This window comes from Pseudorca crassidens, chromosome 6 (genome assembly GCF_039906515.1).
Source record: "Pseudorca crassidens isolate mPseCra1 chromosome 6, mPseCra1.hap1, whole genome shotgun sequence".
Classification (NCBI taxonomy): domain Eukaryota; kingdom Metazoa; phylum Chordata; class Mammalia; order Artiodactyla; family Delphinidae; genus Pseudorca; species Pseudorca crassidens.
The window spans coordinates 65,525,944-65,552,014 of NC_090301.1; the positions used below are offsets into that span (position 1 = coordinate 65,525,944).

The 26,071-nt window shown below is 34.9% G+C and overlaps 1 protein-coding gene, 1 long non-coding RNA gene and 1 other non-coding gene across 3 annotated transcripts in view; 1 reads left to right on the top strand and 2 right to left on the bottom strand.

Moving 5' to 3' along the window:
• SCN9A (sodium voltage-gated channel alpha subunit 9) overlaps positions 1-25,793 on the top strand; it is an 86,687-nt gene extending 60,894 nt beyond the window's left edge. The window contains exons 18-26 of the mRNA XM_067741676.1: positions 59-213; positions 1,734-1,907; positions 4,598-4,720; positions 8,386-8,667; positions 9,457-9,510; positions 10,419-10,556; positions 16,335-16,439; positions 18,049-18,319; positions 21,387-25,793. Coding sequence (XP_067597777.1) covers positions 59-213; positions 1,734-1,907; positions 4,598-4,720; positions 8,386-8,667; positions 9,457-9,510; positions 10,419-10,556; positions 16,335-16,439; positions 18,049-18,319; positions 21,387-22,579 — 2,495 coding nt within the window. The 3' untranslated portion in view covers positions 22,580-25,793. The remainder of the gene's footprint in view (positions 1-58; positions 214-1,733; positions 1,908-4,597; positions 4,721-8,385; positions 8,668-9,456; positions 9,511-10,418; positions 10,557-16,334; positions 16,440-18,048; positions 18,320-21,386) is intronic.
• On the bottom strand, positions 16,127-16,232 carry LOC137226917 (U6 spliceosomal RNA). The gene has a single exon (XR_010944607.1). It is a non-coding gene; the product is annotated as a U6 spliceosomal RNA (small nuclear RNA).
• LOC137226576 (uncharacterized) overlaps positions 20,632-26,071 on the bottom strand; it is a 59,138-nt gene continuing 53,698 nt past the window's right edge. Inside the window, exons 2-3 of the long non-coding RNA XR_010944412.1 lie at positions 21,433-21,612; positions 20,632-20,739 (exon numbers count right to left, since the gene is read on the bottom strand). This is a non-coding gene — a long non-coding RNA (uncharacterized lncRNA). The remainder of the gene's footprint in view (positions 20,740-21,432; positions 21,613-26,071) is intronic.

Below are 26,071 nucleotides of genomic sequence, written 5' to 3' on the forward strand. Positions count from 1 at the left end.
GTTAAGTATTTTATGTATTCTGAATATCCAGATTTTACATGCCTGTCTTTCTTGCCAGGTTGTGTGCAGAGGCTCCCATGCTGCCAAGTTAACACAGAATCAGGGAAAGGAAAAATCTGGTGGAACATCAGGAAGACCTCCTATAGGATAGTTGAGCACAGTTGGTTTGAAAGCTTCATTGTCCTCATGATCTTGCTTAGCAGTGGTGCTCTGGTAAGTGATCTGACATCTAATGCTTAAATCAATTAAGTCATTATTTTTAATAGATGAGTTGAAGATAAAAATATCATGGCAAATGGTTTTACTTAAAAATTAATCCCTCTGATCAGTCCTAAGGACAAAATTTTAGTTAGCTCAGTAAATATTTACTCCATGCCTGGCATTATTCTTGCTGCCCTGAATGCAAAGTTGGATAAGATCCAGGTACTTTTCTCAAGGAGCTCAGAGAGCATTAGGGAAGTGAGAGGCACAAGTGATACAGAATTGGGATGTGTTTGTAAGTGAAGTATATGCATGATTAAGCTCTGGAGCAGGAAGTGTTGTCTGCTTGGGATTTCAGAACGGTAGATGTTCCTCCAGAACTCGGAGAAGGGAAGCAGAAGAGTCCTGAGGGCTGCACTTCAGTTCTTGCCTTTCAGTTCCATTGTCTTTCATAACCTCTGCTAGCTGCTAGAACCTTCTCTCAGCATCTTCATGGATCTGTCCATTCTCTCTGTTCCAACTTCTCTGTTTTCTTCAATATTGAGGATTACATTTCTACAAAAGTGCTAAGGATCATTTTTAAAGTATTGATATAAGAACTTGGAATAAGAAGAATAAGAATGGCACAAGTCCATGACTATGGACAGGTAGTCCAGTGTTACCACCAAGGATACAGGTCCTTTTGCTTTCATTTTCTCCAACAAAGTGAATATTGTTTAAACTTGAAAGAGAAAAATATAATACTTTAGACCTGTTTCGGTCAGCAGTCATTTTCAGTGGCTTCAGTGAGATCACTTCTTTAAGTCCATTCAGATTATTTCCCACGGGCCTTGTGGCTATGACCACAGTACCATCGTCTATCACTTACTAAAATTTCTTGGAAAGTGTTAAAAGATGTCACATTGATGGAATAAATATAACAGTGATTTGTAGAGCTGAAACTTTTAATGAATGATAAAGTATTGGTGCAAAATTCAAAGGAAGAAACCATCGTCTGTGTTCTATAGCCCTATTAAGCTACTGCATTCATTCATTTAGCAAGCCTTTCCTGCTGTGTTCTTGACACAGTGCTAGGCAGTGGGAATGTACAAGCACATAAGAGCTGAAGGAAAGGGCTTAAATCCTACTTCTGTGTCGAAGTAGAGTGCAGGGTTAGAGAGATTTATAAGAGGAGCTGACCCTGGAATCATGTCTTAAATTACTAGGACTTACCTAATTTGAAGGAGGATAAAAGGGGAGTCAGATGAGTGGAAATCCCTGAATGTGTCAGAGATCATGATTCTTTTAGGGGACTATAAATAATTTCATTCTTTTGCACTCTCTTTCTCTTGACCTCTGGTGATCAGCCCCCTGCACTGGTGCAAAGGCTAGAACTAAGTGTTACACAGTAACTGTAAACCAGAAGAAAGACAGCTGGCCTGTAATAGTATTATATCTCAGTGTTCTCTTTACCAGAATTTCATTTCCTGTTTTTGTCATGAATCATAAGCTTTAAGTTGTACCAAATTTAAATCTGAATATTATTTTCACAGGCTTTTGAAGATATATATATTGAAAAGAAAAAGACCATTAAGATTATCCTGGAGTATGCTGACAAGATATTCACTTACATCTTTATTCTGGAAATGCTTCTAAAATGGATAGCATATGGTTATAAAACCTATTTCACCAATGCCTGGTGTTGGCTGGATTTCTTAATTGTCGATGTAGGTAATTTTGAGTAAATTTTAAAAGGGGATTTATTCTTACAAATAAGTGTTCTCAAAAACCTTCACTAATGTTAAATATTATCATATTTAGATAGGTGATATGCAAAAAAATTTTTTTTCCAAGGCAGGCATAGCTATACGTTATATCTCCTATGTTCTCTCAGACTTCCTCTATGAGATATTTAATTTTTGATACTGTATGTTAATGATTTCATATTTGATTATTTTTTGATTCACCTTTTTCTCATATACGTTACATAGTTAGTGCCTAGAAAAATGAATGGTAAGATGAACACTTTTGTAATACGATAGTTTTAAAGAAAGGTTAACCAAAGTAAGAAATAATAGAAGGAATGTAGGTTATTTCTTTTCTCTTAACCTGTAAATATGATTGCATCTTTTAAAAATTATAAAATTTATGATATTCAGAAACTTTTTAAAATATTGTCAGTGTTCTTTTCATCTCTCAGATTAAAAAAAACGTTTACAAGTAGAGTTGAATTTATTTTTAGTTAAGAAAGCGATATGGCTATTTAATAATGAAATTTTTTTGTATTTGAAAATCTGAAGTAGTGCTTCTCAATATTTAGGGGTATGTAATATGCAGAATTCAGGGAAGTTATATAGCTTCAATTTGAAATATTTAACATTTTGAAAAAACTAAGTAAATTATATATATATGTGTGTGTTTGTGTGTGTGTATATATATACATATATATACACATAATGCATATAATTATATATATATAATGTTTTCATAATGCAACAGAGAGAGCAAAACTCCACTCAATTGTCTTGCTGATAGAGGTGCAAATCTAGGCATGTGGATTTTGGGGAGGAGCTGAGATTTTTTTTATTTCTCAAAAATTGAGAAATTTATCTAGCACAGTTGCTCTCACAGTGTGATCCCTGAACCAACAGCATCGGCACATGTGGGTGGGAACTTGTTATAGATACTCAGGTCCAACTCTCAGGTCCAACTCTCAGGTCAAACTCAAGTGCTACTAAATCAGAAACTCTGGTGTTGGGATGCAGAAAATTCTTGTAATAAGATCTCCACATGATTCTGGTACATATTCAGGTTTCAGAACCTGATTTGATGTTCTTTTGATTTGATATTCAGAGGATGGATTTGTTTGATTTCTGCAAGCTTCCTGATTAGTTGAAACTTACCTGATTGAGCATTATTCATCAGTAGGGGCATATATCATGCACATACACATGTATACATAAATAAATATATGCATATACATATGTTCTCAGTTACAGACTACATATATTCAATATAATAACACTCATTTAACAGTGGTTTGGAGATCAGGTTAACCATTTCCTTAGGGGTTATTCAAATTATCATAGACATTTTAAACCTTTATTTTTTTCTGATTAAAAAGGAACATTTATTATTCTGATTAAAAAATACACATTTTTTAAAGCATACTTAAGTGGGAAATAATGGACCTGAATGACTGGGTGAATTTAAGAGTGATACTGAGGATTAGTTAGTAATTCTGAATACATAGCATGAGGACCTAAAAACAAAGAATTATGTTACATTTAGTGAGACATTTAGAAGTAACTGTATGAGAGCAAAACACTTCAACACATCCTGATTCAAAAATCAGTTCACTGTGTTTCTGATAGCAGCAGTAGTGAACTTGCAAGCAATAAATTTTTCTACTTCTTCAATAGTTAAACATAAGGAACTTGACTCTCCTGTTGCTCCTAATCTTTCCTGGAAAACTTCAATCTTTCAGTCATTACTTAATTCCAATGAACTGCATTGCGGACATTGTTCTTAGGCATTGCCTCCTGCTGCACGCAGTGTGAAACAATGGATATTTTAAATGGAACTTATTCAAAGACTGAATACATTTACCGATCCAGATCTTGGGTCATTGAAGAGCTCATTGGTCCTTACCAAAACATGTACTGATTTTAATTCTGTCCATGTTCTTTCTTCAGAGATAACTTACGATAAGAACACAAATTTCTGTTGGATACTGGTGATGGTGATTGTGGAGGGTCCGTCTAATATGACGAAGTTCTTGTGTGTCTATGTTGTTTGTGAAGCCAGTGAGATCACCTGCTTGTGTGCTCTCTTCAGTACAATTGAGATTTTCTCCCACTAATTATTGATAGGAAGATCTTTGGTGCCAATTCTGAGAAACTGTAGGTCAGAATAATCTTCTGGGGAATTTGCCTCATCTCAAAGTCATAAGTCTTCAGAGTGCTTTTGAAAAAGGTCTATACTGGGACTTAGATTTGGTTGAGTGATTGCCATACTCTTTTAACTTAGCTTCAGAATCACACACTTTGTTATGCCCTGGGCTTTATTCCAATTGAAATTTTGATAGTTGCTTTACTTAAATGTTCAGGATTAATAAGCAAGTACAAAACCATTGACTACAGAAGTGTGAAAAGCATGTGTGATTTTTTTATTCAGATATAAGAAATAACTTACTTTCCTTCTATTATTTCATCTTATTTAGGTTAACTTTCCTTTAAATCTATTTCCTTTAAAAAGCATCTATCTTATCCAATTTTTAGACAATAAGTAGATAACTTTATGTATAAAATCATATTGTTCTTGTTGAACTGCTCTTAGTGATCTTTGAAATTGACTTTTTCTCTTCATGCTTTATTATTTCATTGAAATGATTAATGAAATTTTTCTTCTTTTTTAGGTTTCTTTGGTTACTTTGGTCGCAAACACTCTTGGCTACTCAGACCTTGGCCCCATTAAATCCCTTCGGACACTTAGAGCCTTAAGACCTCTGAGAGCTTTATCTAGATTTGAAGGAATGAGGGTAAGAAAATACTGAACTTCTAATATAATATTCATGTTTCCTAATGGAGTGTAAGATATGAAAAAATGGGTATGTAGGAATTATGGACTGTTTATATTTACACACATGTACATATATATACGTATATATGGGCTGTGTATGTATATAAGTGTGTATACATGTGCATATAGATGCAGTATTTCAATGCCTATTGTTTAACAAAGACTAAATCAAATACAGTAATGCCTCTATATTATATTGTGAGGCAGTGATTCAAATAAGTGACTTTTCCCTTCCTAAATGACAATCTTTCCTATACTAGGAAACTCAGGTGAAGGGGACACTCTTAGTCCTGACAGTCTCTCTCATATACAAGCCACGAAGGACTTGCCTTTATCAGGTGCTCAAACAATTTTTTAAGGAACTCCCCTGGGTGTGGGGCATAAGAAAAGACAGAGAAGTGAAGTAGCATGAGGCATCACTTTTAATTTCATTCTTTAAATACATGGCTCAGTGAAAGTGGAAATAGCTCCAAATTATATTTGAGAAAACTAAAGCTCTGATTTTACTTAATTTGCAGTAGGCAGCATAGTACCTGAAAAGAGATTCATTTTGCAGAAACAAACAAGGTGAGATAAATAATGACTACCAGCAACTTAGCTTTAGGGCTGTATTAAACTAGCAACTTCTTCATAAAATCCATGCTTTATTTTCTCTAATGAGTCTATATCCTCATTTGTTGCTTCTCTCCTTGAATTTCTTCTTCTCCAGATATATTCCTGCTTTCTCATTCCTCCGTTCTCTTGGCCAGGAATGTTTCTCCCTGCCCTATCTCAATCCTAACTCATCAATATAGTAAATACCTACTCATCTTTTAAGCCTCAGTTTAAATGTGCCTTGTCTGTCCACCACCAGGTATAATTGAGCATCCTTCCTATATGTTCAGACACATGACATCCTCGTTATATTGCATCGTACTTATTTATTTATCCGACTGCCTCTCTAACTGTAGTCTCTGAACAATTTGCTTACTGCATCTCTTAAATGTGGTCAGCATCATCTGAAAACTTACTAGAAATGCAAATTCCCAGGTTCCACCCCAGATATACTGAGTAATAAACTCTGGAACGGGGCTCAGAAATCTGAAGCCTCAGGTGAATGAATGTTAGATGTGTTTTAGTCTAGCAGATCTTCATTACATTATGACTGTAACCTAATTATGACTGTAACCTCGGCTTGTTAGTGTATCCGGTGTATGTTGGCCCCCATGTAAATATATGAAAGATCATGATTATACAAAGATTTTTTTTCATAAGTAAAAGTCAAGTACTTTTGGTCATGTAAGAATTGAAATTACAAGTTTCATTTTATACAGAACGGTAGTATTGGAGTTGACATTAATTTTTCTTTTTGAGCATTAGTAGAATGTTGCGATCTATTCAGAACTTATGACTGATCCCTGGACTCAAGCAGAGCGTGTACTACATTCTCATGATCAAGTAATATACTTTCCCCATCAAGATATTAATACATCCCTCAGTGATTAAGCCACTCCATTATTTTACCCTGTTTGCTCTCTGTTGTTTATCTAATATACAGGTGAATTGGATGCAGGAGAATGTTTTAATATATTTGGAGGGACAAGTATGTCTACTTAGTTACGTTTATTAGCCGTGCGAAACAGGAATGTTTCTTCAAATTGCAGGGTCGTTTTAAAGAATAAATGAAATATGATTGGAGGCATTTTGTAGTAGTTTCCTTTAAAAAAGCTTGAGGTTCTTGAACTTACTGACTTTTCCAAATGGCTTCTCATCAGAACTATATCCATCTCCCTCAGAGACTCATCATTACGCACATTCTTTCAGCACCAAAACTGTGTGTCAAATTTTGTACTATAAAAAGAGTACAATGGTAAATAGACCCCAGTCCCCCAAGAGTGAGCCAGGACAGCGGTCATGGAGAGACAGAGAGGGGAATAGTAGTTATTCTGTGACATCTGCTATAAAACAGTAGGCACACAGTGCTACGGGAGTAGAGATGAAAGTGGCTGCCTGGGGGGGTCTGGGAGGGGCTTCATATGGAGGTGACCTCGCAGCCATGACTGAAAGAATGGGCCCCAAGTCACAGGCAGGTGGGCATTCCAGGCAGAGATGCAACTTGGTAGAGGACAGAGTTGACTAGGCAAGGTGTGTTTGAGCAGTGACTATAAGAATCAGCGTGCCTAGGTTATGAGCATAGTGGGAGGGTAGCAGGAAATGAGGATGAAAATGTAGGCTTGAATAAGAGCTGACCACTTGGAATTCTACTCTCTAATTCTGTTCTTCCTAACCCCTTGGGGGTCATGTACGTTGTAAGAATCTCATAAAAGTAGAAATCATTTCTCCGTAAAGAAAGCATACCCATAATAATGTTCTTCGTATGATTTCATGCCCCCATGGAACCTCTATAGGTCCATGTCTACCCATGAGCCCCAGGGTAATAACTGTTGTTCTTGACCAAGTGTCAACAACCAAAGCCTACAGGCTGGATGCCTGTTTTGTAAAGGAAGTTTCATTGGATCACAGCCATGCCCATTTGTTTATATATGATCTCTCGCTGCAATAGCAGAATGGAATAGTGGTAACAGAAATCATATAATCCGCAAAACCTAAAAATATTTAAGAAAATGTTTGACAACTCCTGCTCTAGACAATCTCAAAAGTAGTCAGGGATCCTGCTTGATACATTGCAAAAAAAAAGGGAGCACGTGCTCTTTACTTAACAAGTTATTCTTTAACACCTTTGCACTCAAATTCAGAGTAGAGGTCAACTGTAAGAAGATAGTAAGTGGAAAGATGAGGTAATTTAGAAAATCTGGAGAGTGATAAATGCTACAGTGGTCGCCATGAAGGAACAGTGGGTGGCAAGAGGCACTGGTGATCAATAGTAGTGGAAATGCTGAAAAGCAGAAATAAACGGAGTATTAAAGATAAACTATTCTGCATTTTTTGTTTTAATTGAGGCCAGCACTATCTATATTTAGCCAAGGGCTTATGTGTAAAGTGTTTTTAGAGTTAGAATAATACATTTGAAAAGACTGCTCTCATTCTGTAGATGAGGAAACAGAGGTCCCAAGGTCTTAATTAAGTTTACATATCACACAACTAGCAGAACCAGTTAAATCTATGGCATTCAGACCATGAAAAGATTCCCAATCTTAACTCCAGCTTATACGTACTAGTAGTTTCGTTATATGGGAGAATTTTAGCACTGGTAATTCTAGGACTATGAACCATTAAATGTACATTTTATTTTAATTGTTTACATTTATAAATTTCTTTCTTTTCTAGAGCATGCAGATTTTATGGCTTCACCTTACGTGTATCAGGTTTTTGGTTTATTCTTTTTATTTATTTTTTTCATTTATTTAAGCTGTCATATAATCTTAGTGATTTGTTCTGTATTGTTGCTAGTAGTTTCACTGTGTGATCCTCATGTACTTTTGTAAACTCATTGATCAAGGGGCTCCTGTCTTATTTTGTCCTGATGAGCACACAGTAGGCCTTCAATAAGTACGTGTTGGTTGATTTATGTCTTAAACATGTAAGGGTGGCTTTTCTAACTTCTTTAATTCTGTATTGAGTTTCATTAATGTTGCCCATTTAACATTCATACTAATCCTAATCATTCTTTCTTTTGAACGCTAGGTGGTTGTGAATGCACTCATAGGTGCAATCCCTTCCATCATGAATGTGCTACTTGTGTGTCTTATATTCTGGCTAATATTTAGCATCATGGGAGTAAATTTGTTTGCTGGCAAGTTCTATCAGTGTGTTAACACCACAGATGGGTCACCGTTTCCTACAAGTGAAGTTGAAAATCGTTCTGAGTGTTTTGCACTTATGAATGTTAGTCAAAATGTGCGATGGAAGAACCTGAAAGTGAACTTTGATAATGTTGGACTTGGTTACCTGTCTCTGCTTCAAGTCGTAAGTGAGCCCTTTTATGAATGCTTGACATTTTGGTGCACACTGGATGGAGGAGCTGTCATTATTTATATAATTATTAACTAAAAATTAAAGATAAAGTACTTTGTGACTTTAAAAATAGAGTTGGTCTTTTTAGAACATGTGCCTATAAACATGAGAACAGAACATGGGTTCTGTTGCATTTTAGAGTTATTAATCCACCTTTTTGGAGTCACCTGACCCCCTGCCACTGTGCCATCTGAATACTGCGTCCAAAAACGAATAGTCACGTTTTGGACTGCACTTTTACACTACAGGGAAATGAGAAGGATTTCCCACGGGTATGGAGAATCCTTAAGGTATGGAAAAAAATTGTTTCCTTTGTTATTCATAAAATTCTCCTCCCCACTCTGGAAAAAAATAAAAGTTCACGTACAAAACTCACAGGCAGTTGTGACAACCTGGCAATAATTAACTAGGAGGCAGATTTAGGATGTGACTTTGTGATGTGTCCCTCCCCTTTTTTCCCTTGACACAGCATCTTATGTTAAATTGGTATTTTGAAATACAGTGGGCTCTCCTTATCCGTGGGTTCGCATCTGCCTAATGCAAGGGACTTGAGCATGGGCAGATTTTGGTATCTTCAGGGGGGCCCTGGAACCAATCCCCTGCAGATACCGAGGGACGACTGTATAGTAAAACTCACTAATTTAGTATTAATTAATAAATGCTATAACATTAAACACACTAAACTCACTTGTGACTATTTTAAAGTATGAGGTTCAGATTCTATAAATTTTATATTTACAGGCAACATTTAAAGGATGGATGGTTATTATGTATGCAGCAGTTGATTCTGTTAACGTAAGTATTGGTAAACATAACACTAAACTCTACAATTTTGAAAAGTTCCTTAGTTTAGTTAGGCTGTTTTCAAACAGCAGCTCCAAGGAGCCCTTGGTATATGCACACACACTGAAGAACACCCACCTGGTGGTAGTCTAGTGGTTACCTGTGCAGCATTTGGAAACAGAGCTTGGCTTAAATTCTGGCTGTCCCATATCAGACAAGCTTGCATATGACTTCAAGCAAATTACTTTATCTCTCTGAGCCTGTTTATTGATTTATGAAAAGAAAGTAATTCACTGCCTACGTCATGGGATTGTTCTGAGTGAGGATCCAACTAGAAAATGTTAAGTAGAGCGCTTAGCACAGCCTGGCAATAATAAGTGCTCAGTAAATATTTGTTTATCAAAATAAAAAGGAAATAACATATTTTATTCATAGTTTTTACTGCTTTTATATTTTAAAGTTCCTTGAAAGAGTTTATGCGAAATTAGTCACACACTAAGAAAGTTTGAAGACTGCTGACTATTTCATATTGTCACAAAAGCCACAGAAGACATTGTAATCAAATGAAAAAAAAAAGATTTATATAAATGTGATATCTCTTTTATTTTTTTCTGGAAATAAAAATTATGCATTAGGTCCTTTACTTACTAAATTGTCCTACAATCTGAGAATAAGTACTACAGTGGATAAGCCCTTTGTAGTAATTTGAAGATTATATTCATAGTAAGCATGTAATAAATATTTATTTAGTGTTGAATAAATTTTTAAGAATGATTATGTTGAACCTTGTCAACACTATGGCTTCTGAAAAACCACGTTTACCTAGGATAGCACTGTTTGAATTACCTTGTCAAACCATGTGAAAAAGAAAATGATGAATTTTATTGTCAACATACTGCTAACTTTTGTTAATTTTATAGGTAGACAGGCAGCCCATATATGAATACAGCCTCTACATGTATATTTATTTTGTCATCTTCATCATCTTTGGGTCATTCTTCACCTTGAACTTGTTCATTGGGGTCATCATAGATAACTTCAACCAACAGAAAAAGAAGATAAGTATTTCAAGTTTTTGTCATTGCACTGAAAGAAATTAACAATTATTTTCCCAAAAATACAATGTGAAATTTAATTTGATGTCAGTTAGTAATTAGTTCATTAGAATTTCATTAATTTTCCAAGTAATTGGTTACTATACAATGATGGATATGCTTAATCTCATTCATCTCTGCACAGAAAATAATCATCTCCTAAGTCATAATTATTTTTAAGAAATACATCAACTATTCAGTTTTATTTTCCAATGTTCCCTGTAGGGGATTGATTAAGAAAATTCAATGAACTAATTATTTACTCAAAACATGTTTCATAAGTAGTTACTGTATTCTGTTCTGAGCCACTGTTCTGTGTGGTATGTATTGGGTTGGTACTTAAAGAGAACAACAGAAGATACTTTCCTGAGCTCAAGGAGTTTATTATAGCAGAAGAAATGACACAGGTAATTAAAGTTAAGATTTGCAGGTCAAACACAATGAGATTTTTGTTTCATTAATGTTCACATCAACTGTATCAGTCTTAGGGCTGCCACAGCAAAGTACCACACACTGGGTGGTTTCGAACATCAGACGTTGATTCTTTCACAGTTCTGGAAGCTAGAAGTCCAAAATCAAAGTGTTGGTAGGGCCATGTTTTCCTCAGAGTCTCTAGAGGAGGATCCTTCTTTGCATCTTCCAGCTTCTGGTAGCTCAAGTATTCCTTGGCTTGTGGCAGCGTAACTTCAGTCTCAGCCTCTGTGGTCACATGACGTTCTCTCTCTTTCTGTCTCTCTCCTCTCCTTATAGGGGCACCAGTCATATTGGATTAAGGGCCCACCCTACTCCAGTATGACCTTATTTTAATTACATCTTCAATGACACTATTTCCAAATAAGGTCTTTCTGAGGTACGAGGGGTTAGGACTTCAACATATCTCCTTTTTTTTTTTTTTTTTTTTTCCGACGGGGTGGGGAGGGGGATTGGACACAGTTTAATCCTTAACATCAACCACGAGAGGAATTATTATTATAGACTTTGTCTGATAAATGAGGAAAGGCACAGGGAGTTTGAGTGACTTACCCACGATGATGCACCTGGTTAAGTGTTAGGGTTTTAATAGTTGATCCCATGTACCTTGTATATTACTTAGGCCCTTTCCTATGCTGTACCCCCAAATACTATAATATGACATAGTGATAAATGCAGTTAAGAAAATTAACAACAAAAAATGTAAATGGGCAGTCAGAGGAAAACTAGATACAGCTATAGAAAGTTTTATGATATATGTGACAATTGAGCAGGCCTTGGAAGATGGATGAAAAGACACAAAGCAAGTGGCAGGCAGAAGGATAAGTAAGCCACATGAAGGGTCAGAGAAGTGTGTGAGCACATGCACCATGCTGGCAAAGGAGGTGCAGTGCAGGAGAAATACCAGTCCATCCACTTTGGACGGAGTTTTGAGAAGAGAAATAGAAAAGATGAGGTCTTTATTTGCTTGAGAGCAGATCTGAAAAGTCATGTCAGATATTTTTCAGTAGGATCTGATGTGTCATTGAGGTATTTTGAGTACGGAAGAACGTATAAACAGGACGTAGACATCTATTGAGATTTGATGACATGTCTGATCGTGTGTAAAGTACTTTACACAGTAATCTTCGTCACATTTTATAAGTCTACAGAGCACAGTATCCCCACTTCACCTTTCAGAGGGATTGTGTGACTTGCACATGGTCTGATAGCTAAGAAGTAGCTTCATTATGCATCTAACTCCAGAGTCTCTTTTCCCAGAGATTATGAAAACTCAGCTTTAATTAAAAATTTAACCTAACAATGATGCAGAGAATGACTGGGGAAAGACCAAAGACTAGGTCAGACCCTGCTTTACCTGCCACCTAGACCACACTTAATTCTCCAAATTCGTCATTTGCAGCAATAGAGAATAGGGGATTCATTCAGTTAAGAGATTTTAGGGGGTAAGGTCTACAGTGTTGTTTGTGATTTGCAGGAGAAAAAAATGTCTAAGAAGTCTCAGTTTTCTCAAAGTTAACAGAGTTACAGTGGCTGTAGCACCACCCACAGGAAAAGAGACCTTTGAAGGGTGAGTGCTGGAATACCAGGAGGCAGTGATTTCAGATACTGGCTTAGCATCTAAGAAAAGACAGGTGTACATGCAGTGAAATGTCATCAGTAGCCGTGATTGACTATTCTCAGGTGAAAGAAGATGTAGCAAATATTAAATATTATTGATGCTTATATTTCCAAATACAGGTGTTTATTTTTCAAAGAATTTTTTAAATTCCATGTTCCATTCTTACATTTTACATCTAACAGTCAAACTTAGCTAGCATTATCTTATATTCATATTATCATATATTCATGCCTTTAGGCAGAGGATCTTGAATAATTAATAAATCTTGAAAATAATTTCACAAATTATACCCTAATTTCCAATTTATTTTTCCTACTTTAGTCATTACATACTTGTATATGTGATATATAAGCACATACATATGGTTCTCCAGCATTCCCTGTATATAATAAATTATAGTGGATCTAGAAAGAGCAGTATGACATGACAGGACAGCCACAGCCCTAATTGCTTTGATCCCCTTGCTCTTGAATGTTATTCTTACAACAAGAATTGCCACTGCAGGAAGATGGGTTGGGTAGACATCATTACCAGTAACGTCAGGCAAAAGTTACTAATTTCAAAGCAGTGACAGCTACAGTTATCCCCTACCATTCTTCCAGTGTTTCACTTGCATTCTAAGCTGCTTTTTATCTTCTGACCCTTTCTGAATGGTTTAGGGTTTCTTTACAACCTACTAAGAGAATGAAAGAAGACAGGACCAACACGTCAATTAATAATCTACTACAGCGGAGGTCTCCTGCTAGAGGCCTCTATATGAATTCATCTAATCCATGGAACAAACAAATGAAAGTGGTATCTCTATACAAGTGTATAAACCGAGGCCTAGAGAAGATAAACAACTTGTTTCAAATCAAGTAGTAGGTCATTGGTAGTCAGGATCCAAAGTTCCGTTTGACTGCAAAGCCTATTTTTTCCACAATGCAATGTTGCCTCTTAATGCTTTTTAACTTCAACACTTTGGTCTCAGTTTAGGACCCTGCCAAATTCCCATACCTCTTTCTAATCACCAGCCCCACTTTACTAGTTTGCCAACTATCCATCATTCTTATACACACTGTTTTCATCTTTAACAAATCCATGTGATAATTGGGTTTTAATAGTTCATCAGAAAATATACTTCTGAAAACTAGAACATAAGTTATTAATGAGTTCAAGTTATAAAAGGGAAATGTATGCAATGTATTTACACAAATGACTAGTACAGACCTGGGTACATAGGAGTAAATTCTAAGTAACATCAACCCTTTTCAGTAACTATAACTGTTTGGAAGGTTAATAACAACAACGGAAGTTATAAATAATTACTGAGTGTTTGGAATACAGTATCTTAATTGATCCTCACAACAAACCAATGAGGTAGTTACTCTTGTAATAATGAGATGATATAACCTTAAAGAGATTAAAAAACTTACCCAAGGGCAACAGAGATGGGGATTGAACGAAGATGATCTTACACCAGAACTGGGGTCTTCTTAACTACTATATAATACAGCCTTGACAGAGTGTAAAGACCAGCCTGACTTACAGAATGTCTGCCACCTAGCTTTTTTTTTTTTTTTTAAATTTTAAATTTTTATTTTTTTTTACATCTTTATTGGAGTATAACTGCTTTACAATGATGTGTTAGTTTCTGCTTTATAACAAAGTGAATCAGTTACACATATACATATGTTCCCATATCTCTTGCCTCTTACGTCTCCCTCCCTCACACCCTCCCTATCCTACTCCTCTACGTGGTCACAAAGCACCAAGCTGATCTCCCTGTGCCATGTGGCTGCTTCCCACTAGCTATCTATTTTACGTTTGGTAGTGTATATATGTCCATGCCACTCTCTCACTTTGTCACAGCTTACCCTTCCCCCTCCCCATCAAGTCCATTCTTTAGTAACGGGATGCATTTTACAAGGTCTGTATAAGCTACAGTTAAATAAAATCACAACACAAGTTTCTCTACTGGAGCATTTTGTAATCTCCTGTTAGCTTCATCCCATCCTTCATTATGTTGACAACCAGCGTATCATCAAGGGAAGACAAAACCTGCTACTTTGGTTTTTACCTCTAATTCAGAGTTATCTTCCCAGTGTTTTCCTAGCTTCTTGTAAGTTCTTGACCTGCTGTGATATTCAACCCTCATCACTGAGGAATAAAGGGTCTGGGCTTCTCTTAACATTGGCATGAAAGTTCTGTCTCACGCATCAATAGATCAGATAGATGAATGCCAGAATTGCACAAAGACTTCCTATCAATTAGAGGAGATGTAAATTAAAACACATAAGACAGAAGGGGAAGCCTGGTTATCGTTAGGTATTTGATAAGAAAATGCAATCCAGAAAAACCAAAGGGAAACCATAAACAGATCACCTTAGCTCCAGGACCCTACAAGTTAAGTAAGGATTTCGGAACTGTAAATTCCCCGACATAACTTCCTAGTTACATGGATTGTACTAATTTATGCCATAACTAAAAAGTTTATATTGTAGACCGATGAGGAATATGCGTGAATCTGTATAAATTACAGATAATTTTAAGAAATTAACGGAGTCTAAAAGAATAGGCAAAGTTTCTAGGCCTCCTTTGTGCGATTTAGACTTACACAGTGTAGAAAGGAACAAAAACTTTATTTAGATGTTAATTTATTTACTGTTGAATCTTAAATGTTGTATATTCAATTAGAAAATCCTTCAAGTCAGAAACCCTGGATTATTGGTAATTTTCTCAACATCTAAAACTCTATTACATGTAATGTTTACACCCAATAAAGTGTTTATGTTGAAATTCCTTGTTTGGAATTAAAGAGGTAACTAAAGAGTTTTTTTTTTTTAATAAATAAATAAATTTATTATATGTATACCAAATATATGTGTGTGTGTGTATATGCAGTATTTATGGATATGTGCTATACATGTATATAGTATATTCATTTATTCTGCTAAGGGAATATGATATATTAAAATGAATGCAAGTGAATATAAAAATAATACTATTTTAGCTACCACTTTTGGCCCCTACTTCCTACTCTTTATGAGTCAGTATGGCTAATAAGTAAACGTTAGCCAAATTATCATTCACTACTGATATATTTGTTATTTAGCAATGAAATGCCTGGTGAGACAAGTAGCAGATAAAATGAGATAGCAGGTTAGGCTACTAAAAGATAATTGAGCCAATCATTATTGCATGTAATCCATATATTTTGTGTATTATGCATACTGCATTACGTACGGAGAGTCTGTGCCTACACGTAGGTAATTCTTTAAGACAGGTTTGATTTATAGCTACCTTGCACATAATAAAAGGCATTTCATTTCTTTAAATTGAAGTGTAATTGATATATAACAGTATATTAGTTCCAGGTATACAACATAATGATTTGATATTTGCATACATTGTGAAATGATTACCATAAAAGTCTAGTTACCGTCTGTCACCATCTGTCACCAAAACTATGGAACGCTTCACAGATTTGTATGTCATCCTAGATCAGGAGCCATGCTAATCTCTGTATGGTTCCAATTTTAATATATGTGCTACTGAAGCGAGAAGACATTTCATTTCTATATGAATACATTTTTAACCTGAATAATGATCTGAAGGAAGATCTAGACAATGATTCTGGTTTTAACTAGATTTATTTTTTATTTCTTTACCTTGGAGGTCAAGATATCTTTATGACAGAAGAACAGAAGAAATATTATAATGCAATGAAAAAGCTGGGATCCAAGAAACCTCAAAAGCCAATACCTCGTCCGGGGGTAAAAAAAAAAAATTATATTTAGCATGTAAATTTTAAAATTATTTTCAATTCATCTTTAATATATAATTATTTCTTAAACATGAATGCATATATTTTAATATTTTGAAGAAAAATTCTTATAAAACTGAACATATGTATTTTGAACACTATCACAGCTCGTAATATGCCTTCATATAATTTCTTTTTATATAAAAATGAAAAATAATTATATATGCTTTTTTTTTTTTTTTTTTTTTTTTTGCGGTACACGGGCCTCTCACTGTTGTGGCCTCTCCCATTGCGGAGCACAGGCTCTGGACGCGCAGGCTCAGCAGCCATGGCTCACGGGCCCAGCTGCTCCGCGGCATGTGGGATCCTCCTGGACCGGGGCACGAACCTGTGTCCTCTGCATTGGCAGACGGACTCTTAACCACTGCCCCACCAGGGAAGCCCCTATATATGCTTTTATCTCTACCTTAGCTATACAACTTACTATTAGTACAAATGGCCTGTAGAGAATCAAAATAAAATGTACTTTTGATTGAAATTTGATTTTCTTGATGGCTTTATGATGTAATGATGGCTGACTATCAGTCAAGTGAAACTAACCTTGTAGATCTCTGATATTACAACAAATAGCCAGAGAAGCAGTTGGACTGGTCATGAATCTAAACTTTATCTTACCATAGGGTCAAAGAAAGACCAGAATAGGCTCAGATGTAAATAGTGAGTCTTAGCAGTTAAAGAATAGTTTGTATTCCTCTAACAATTAAAATAATTTTAAATGCATTACATGTTTTTCAATTTCTTTTCAACATAACACACCTTACCAAAAGTCATGGCTGCAGACAGAGCGTCCTAAAGATGGGAATCCACTTAGTACCAGCTGGCTACATGAGGATTACCCAGCACTTTTTAAATGGACACATGGCCAGGTTTCACCCAGACCCTACTGAATCATAATGTATGAATTTAAAGCTCTGGTATTTAATTTTTTCAGTACACTACTTGACTTTGAATACAGTGCCTTAAAACTTGCCTATGCAACTAATAAAGTGATTTTGAAATTGGGTGTCCTGGAAAGCATAATACTATCAGTGAGACTGACAAGAAAGGTGATGTGTTAAGTATGGGTATGTTTGGAAATGTATATTCTATACATGGAAGAGATTGGAAAATATAGATCTGATATTATAGCAGTAATATCAGTACAAGACAGTGCCAACACATTAGTCAAAATAACGTGACAAAGTAGAAATTTAGAGATGTCATTTTATTACCTTGAAATACTCGAGGTAGTAGAGCTGAGGTTTTCTTAGTTAAACTTACCTTGTGATCCTGGCAACTCCTATATGACATACTAGGGGTGGATATGCTTAAAAGCAAATGTTAGTTTATAAGGCTCGCTGAAGACTTGGTATACTAAAAGTCAACAGCAACAAAAAGTTTTCATGTACTCTAAGATTTAATAATATTTCTTGTACAAAGCAAGAACCTATGACCAGGGATAATTTATGCAAGTTTTGAAGACTGATACCTTAAAGAAATTTTTTTTACTAATGTAATGATTTATGGATACTACTTGCAAAATTTACTGTACATTTCCTATTATTTTTGTTTCTTTGCAGAACAAATTCCAAGGATGTATATTTGACCTAGTAACAAACCAAGCTTTTGATATAGCCATCATGGTTCTTATCTGCCTCAACATGGTAACCATGATGGTAGAAAAAGAGGGACAAAGTGCATACATGACTGAAGTTTTATATTGGATCAATGTAGTTTTTGTTATCCTTTTCACTGGAGAATGTGTGCTGAAACTGATCTCCCTCAGATGCTACTACTTCACTGTAGGATGGAACATTTTTGATTTTGTGGTTGTGATTCTCTCCATTGTAGGTAAGAGCATTTATTAATCAGATTTCCATTTTGAATCAAACTAAACATCACACATACTCAGAGAAGTTTCTGAATTCTTGAGTGTAAACTTACTTTTGAGTAAGTTAGTAACACTGAAAAAGTGAAGGAACCTTAAAAACAAAACTAAAAAAAACAAATACCGCTGTGTCAGAATTCCTAGGTTCACACAACAAGCCTCAAAGCCACACATATTCTGTTTGTTGGAAGCACATAAAACTCCTTGATATTTGATTTCCAAGATTACCCTTCACAAAGGTAGCAGCTGGGTCTATAGGTAGGTATATCTTAGAAGACCAATGTAGAATCTGAAATCACTTCCAGTTTTTACACATATGAGAACTATCCTTTGATTAATGATAATATAACTAGCCAGAATATTGGTGACTCTTTGTGAAAATTATTCCTGAACTCAAAGTAAAAAGTTAAGGTCTGAAGAAATGCCAGCTTCATTTCTTATGGCTTCATACTTGTCAAGTTTGTAATCATTTCTCAACCAACCCCAGTCATATCTGTGAATCACAGTATTTGATTTTATACTTCCTCTCATTTCATTACCATAGCTGTTTTTTCTATCCTATTGTTTTTTTATTATTTGTACATGCCTTGCCCAGTAGTTTAGGATTGCATTTATTTTCATAATTATGAATTTTAGACAGAGATTGTAGAGATTATTTAATACAAACTCAATTTGGAGATACTGAAACAGGCAGGACAAGAAAGGTTAAAAGTCACATAACCTAAAACTGCCATATTGAGTAGTATAAGTTAGAATAGGCATTCAAAATCAATTTTTGAAAAAGGAGTATTATCACCAGAGGTGAGATTAAAGTTAATTATAAAAAACACAAATTAAAATTTAGGTAGGAATCACATACAACAAGCAAAGTGGTGGAAGCATTCCAGTTAACTTAGGAAGAAGAAAAGTGTATCCCTCTATCACCTCTATTTGTAACAGTGTTGGCTGATACAATTAGATAAGAAAACAGAGAGGTACGTATATTTGAACAATGGAGCAAATTTTCATTTTCAGATCTTATTATGGCACTCTAAAAATGCAAGAGAATCAACTGAAAAATATGGATTCAATTAGAATTCAGAAGGTGCAAATTTTAAATTGTACATACCAATGTTAGTAATTGTTTTATATGTGGAGCAAAAAATTAGAAAATATGCCTAAAGAAAAATTTCATTCACAATTCCAATAAAAATAAAGTAAAATACCTAGTAACAACTTTAACAAGAACTGTATAAGGCTTCTATGAGGAAAACTAACAGAAACAAAAGAAGGTTTAAAATAATTGAAAGGTTTTTCTTGTACTTGGATAAGAAGGGTCTCCCTGTAATCATGACCATTTTTTTAAGAGATTAATCTATAATTCCAGTGTTATCCCAATGAGAATATGAGCATCTTTTTGTGTAGTGGGGATAATAAATTGGTGATATAAATCTAATGATTCTAAAATTCACCTGGAAGAAAAATTAGAGTAATGAGGGGTGACTTACATTGCTAGATATTAAGATTATTATTACATTGATGAAGTAAAACAGTGTTTACTAAGAAGCTCAATGGATTCAAATGAATAATCCAAAATTAAACATCAATATATAGAGAATTACTAAGTTAACTCAGTTAAAAGATCTCATGGATCAAGATTTATTAATTGATGTGTAAAAATTAATGTATTAAAAAATGGATTCTAGTAGAAATAGATTTATAACCATAAGCTTGAATAGTCCTTTCTATTCATGACAAACTTGACTCCATGAAGAAAATATAATAGATATGACTACATAGAAATCAAAATATTCTATGGAGGAAAACTCACTACCACCACCAAATTAAAAAAAAAAAAGTTGAAAGACAAATTAAAAACAGGGCTATTGTTAATGTAACATTTAAGGCCAACAAAGAATTAGCACTTGTAATAGAAAAATAGTCCTCATAAGTCAGTAAGAAAATAGTAAATCTCCCAATAGAAAAATGGGCAAAGGACTAGACTAGGCCAAAAAGAGAAAGTTGAAAATAGTCAACAAGTATACAAAATGTCCAATAAATAATAAAAAATTTTTGGATTATTTTTTCCCAAAAGAAATGCAAATAAACTATAATAATGAGATGTTTTAAACATCACAAAGTATTTTGGATAAAATTATAAAGAAAAATGACAACACTGGTGAGCATGTGGAGTGTGAGCACTTTCATAGACTATCATTAGGAGTGTTAATTTGTACAGACTTTCTGGAGATAGACTTGCAATATATAACAAAATTTTAAATATACTGTTTGACCTACCTTCTTTTATTATCAAAATATGCCCATGGCCCGTGAGCCATGGCCACTGGGCCTGCGCGTCCGGAGCCTGTGCTCTGCCACCAGAGAGGCCACAACAGTGAGAGGCCTGCGCAAAAAAAAAAAAAAAAAAAAAAATGCCCATGCAACTAAAAGAAAATATACCTGCTTGGATATTTGTCTCAGCCAAACCAATTGGAAACAACATAAAATTATTCAATATATGGTTATTTGGACAGAACATTATACAACTATAAGGAATTATTCTGTTGTCATTTATATGAAAATATGTCCATAACATATGATGAAGTAGCTAAAACAGATGACATAAAAAAGCTCCTATATCATGATTACATTTGTAAATGTTTGTGTGCTTGCATAGAAAAATGGAGTGGTCCTCAACAAAATATTAACAGTAGTAAATGGTTGGTTGATATTTCAGGTGATTTATATTTTCTTTTTAGCATTTTACTGTGTAGCTTTAATTTTTCTACCCTTAACAATTAAAAAAATTGTTGTGGAGGAAAATAATAAGATCTACAAACTTAGTAAGGGAGAGAAAATTTCACAATAGTAATTCTAACCATTTTCCTGTGGGATTGCTTGATCCTTGGGTTGTTATGAAATTGCTTGCAATGTAAAATGACAATCCTGAAATCATAAGAGGTAAGATGGCACATAAAACTGTTTAGAGTCATGATTTTCTGTAGCATGGATATTTAAGTATTTTCTTTGTATTCCTTCCCTCTTCACCAGGTATGTTTCTAGCAGATTTGATAGAAAGGTATTTTGTGTCCCCTACCCTGTTCCGAGTGATCCGTCTTGCCAGGATTGGCCGAATCCTGCGTCTGATCAAAGGGGCCAAGGGGATCCGCACGCTGCTCTTTGCTTTGATGATGTCCCTTCCTGCGTTGTTTAACATCGGCCTCCTGCTCTTTCTGGTCATGTTCATTTACGCCATCTTTGGAATGTCCAACTTTGCCTACGTTAAAAAGGAAGCTGGAATTAATGACATGTTCAACTTTGAGACCTTTGGCAACAGCATGATCTGCCTGTTCCAGATTACCACCTCTGCTGGCTGGGATGGATTGCTAGCACCTATTCTCAACAGTGCACCGCCTGATTGTGACCCCAGGAAAGTTCATCCTGGAAGCTCAGTTGAAGGAGACTGTGGGAACCCATCTGTGGGGATATTCTATTTCGTCAGTTACATCATCATATCATTCCTGGTCGTGGTGAACATGTACATCGCTGTCATTCTGGAGAACTTCAGTGTTGCCACTGAAGAAAGTACTGAGCCGCTGAGTGAGGATGACTTTGAGATGTTCTACGAGGTTTGGGAGAAGTTTGATCCCGATGCCACCCAATTTATAGAATATAGCAAACTCTCTGATTTTGCAGCTGCCCTGGATCCTCCTCTTCTCGTAGCAAAACCAAACAAAGTCCAGCTCATTGCCATGGATCTGCCCATGGTCAGTGGGGACCGGATCCATTGTCTCGACATCTTATTTGCTTTTACAAAGCGTGTTTTGGGTGAAAGTGGAGAGATGGACTCTCTTCGTTCACAGATGGAAGAAAGGTTCATGTCTGCAAATCCTTCTAAAGTGTCCTATGAACCCATCACAACTACACTAAAACGAAAACAGGAAGATGTGTCTGCTACTGTCATTCAGCGTGCTTACAGACGTTATCGCTTACGGCAAAATGTCAAGAACATATCAAGTATATACATAAAAGATGGTGACAGAGATGATGATTTGCCCAATAAAGAAGATATGGTTTTTGATAACGTTAATGAGAACTCAAGTCCAGAAAAAACAGATGGAACTCCATCCACCATCTCTCCACCTTCATATGATAGTGTAACAAAACCAGACAAAGAGAAATATGAAAAAGACAAAACAGAAAAGGAGGACAAAGGAAAAGATGGCAAGGAAGGCAAAAACTAGAGCTTCACTTTGATATATTGTTTACAGCCTGTGAAGGTGATATATTTGTGTTAATAAGACTCTTTTAAGGAGGTCTATGCCAAAACTCTTTTTATCAAAATAGTCTCAAAGTCAGTGCAGTCGCTAGCTCTGATTCTCTAACATAGGTGAGCAGCATTAGCAGTGGCTATTTTTGCATTGGTAAATGAATCTATAAGAATTCTTAAGAGTAACTGTACAGGGATTATTGATTACAGCAAACAAAGGTGATTTAATTTTATTTACTTTTAATAAATCAGAAGACCATGTAGAAAATGTTCACATCTGCCTTGTCATCTTTTCACAGGATTGTAAACATTCATGTTTCCCATGCAAATACAAACACACGCGCGCGTGCGCGCAAATATCTATCATTTGGATATCTACAAAAGTATTTTCCCGTGGCTTTGCCGTGAAGTGCCCTGATGGAAGGAATGAATACTAGTAATGAATGTTTAGTTAAAACATCTTGTTATTATTAGGGGGCAAGACTCTTTTATCCATCTACAGTGGTCATTCTATATTTTGAGGTGCTTAAATTTATTCATATTGCATCAAAACCAATTTATATGTGCCTATTAAATGCCATGGGATTAAAAACATGTAGGCTCGTCAGTTCAACAAATGCTTTTTATTCATCTTGACTCATATACCAACTAGGATAAGAGTTACCTTTAGAGTATTGTGCTTCATAGACTGCCTTTTTCTATATCCTTCTTTGTTCATACAATAACTGTGGAACATGAAAAAATTATTTTCAGTATGTATCACATTCCTCGAAAGAAAAAAATGAAGGTAATTGAGAAAAGAAGCAACTGGAGAAAGCTTTATTCACTTTTATGTATACAGTGTAACACTGGACTGTGCTGCCCCAAAATACCAATAATAACCCAACTCTTAGTCATTTTTGTCACCGTCTTCTGCTTTCTGATTCAGTATTGTTGAGTTATGCTTTAGCACTAAGCAAAGTTGATATTTCTCTTCCATGGAGTGCTTCCAGATATGCAGGTAGATATTTGATACCATGGAACATGTTTGAGCAGATAATGACTTGGGCACAGTATTAACTGTGTCTCCTGCACACCATCCTAAGTGTGTATGGCATGCTTTCAACACAGACTTGTGTGTGAAAAGGATGAAATAGCATTCATCCTCTTGAACTTTTATGCTTTCATCTACAGAATGAGAAAGATGTCACTTTCTCCATAAAATTCTATGATTATGAGGTATATTATGTATCAATCAATAGCATATCCTGAGCTTATAGTTTACCAAGCACACATTCATTTTGCTTTAGCTGTTGTCCTTCCACCAAGGATTATGAATCTAGTTTTTTAAAAATCCTTGTTAATAGTGGCTTGAAAAGAAACACCCATGATGTATTTTTTATGAGTTTATTCCAGGAATATGAGATCTTTCTTCTATCGAGTTATTCATGCACACACAAAAATCGAGTTACATAAGTAGAAAGAATTTTATTTAGAAGATTTTGTGGGAGTTTTCAAAGCAAATATATACAACAGTATTTCATTCATTTGCTTTCTTAAATGAAAAAAGAACATAAATATATTTCTATCTTAAGTACTTAAAGCAATTTTTTTGTTGTTCTGGCTAGTTAAAAATAAAGGAGATTTAAGCATACCTGTAGAGATGAAGAAGTATAGGTAGCGAATGAGAGGCAGAGAGGCAAAGAAACACAGAAATGAGACAGATAAAAACCAAGAAAGCGAAATTTCCACAGAACTTCCTATCTAGAATGTTTTCAGCATCTGTGAAGGAGATTATCACATCTAGATATTTGTCCTAAGGCACATATGAAATTAAACCTAGGGCCAAAGATTCTTTACACCTAAATTCAATCACTCATCTTACATTATTTGAGCCTCTTTTTTATTTAATATATAAGATACCACACAGTGTTTTCCTAGACTATGTGGAGCATTGCATCACATCCCTGCTAAGTCTGTTGAAAATAGGTTTTGACAATTTAATTAGAGAACCATACAAAATATATTAACATTTGTAAGATATTTTAATACATTAAATTAAGAAATTAATACTAACTTAATTTGAATGCAGTTTATCCTCATCATTTTAAATCTATATAAATATAACTGCACTTTGCATATTTATATAATACAGTGTGAAAAGATGTATAGTGGGTAGGTTTATGTGTGATTTACTACTAATGTTTTTACATTGCCTGATTTTTATGTGAAGAAAATATTGGCAACTGGTTCCTCAACACAATTTCTTCTTAGCATTTCAAAAAAAAAAACTTACAAAGTCACACTTCTGTTTCATGCTGAACCATAATTTTTTTTCAATATAACATGCTTAGGTTTTGTATATGTATGTTTTCCCAGGAATGTCTAGTTGTGACTTTTTATCAATTACTAATAATATTTGGAACCAAGAGCTCATTTAATACAGTACAAGCTTGAAGGAAAATTAGACTTCTCTTTTCATGTAGATTACCGTTTGGTACTGATTATAAGATACCACCCTCAGAAAGCACTGTCATGCTAATATTTAAGTCACACAATCATTGAACTCATTTAACCTAATGATATAGAATGGCAGTTACACTGTAAAATTTAAATTGGAATAAAACTGAAGTGAACAGATTTGAATACAAATCCATTCATACAATTTGAATAAAAGTGGGTGAATCTCACTTTACCTTTTTGACTGTTACATAGTTTGCAAAAGATATAAGTGATTTGTGGGCTGTTTCTAAATGCTGATTGTTGAAAACCTCAACCAAAAAATGTTCAGCATGATTTCATAGAATTTTAATAGCTTTGTTAAAAAGAGTTAAGATAAAATGCATATGTAAATAAAGCAGTTCTAAATAGCAATTTCAGAGAAATGTTACTGGGAGTGATGAAAAAGGGCCAGCTAAATTAGAATGCCCAAGTAATTGGCTTGGGTTTAGGACCTATATATAGAGGCCATCAATTTCTGTTAATATCTGCGGTTTATTATGTTATATTCTTGAGGAAAATAATCAAGAACTGCTTCATAAAATTCAGTGAATAGCCGTGAATATAATAATGCTGTTTACATAGAATTCTTTACAAATTTCATATATCTATGAATGCTCAAAATGTTTGTCATAAATTATATTGTAGTTATACTTGAGACTTACACATTGTAATAGAATCTAAAAATAAAAGTCATCAAAAAAATTAAATCATGTTGGCATGTATCTTCTGTTTTTGTGAAAATAATCTTTAAGGAGATCAATTCAGTGCCTCCCTAAATAAGTTGTAGCTACTGATAACTCTTTTCTTTTTATTGAAAAATGGACAGCTTCAAATGTCTTCCATGAGAAGTTTTCCAGGGTAAGAAAGATAGGGATAAAGACTACAGAATTCCAAAGGAATTCATTGAAATCTACAATAGAGTTTGTGCAGGAGAAGAAAATTGAGTCAGGAAGTGAAAATATATAAACATTTAGCCACACAATGA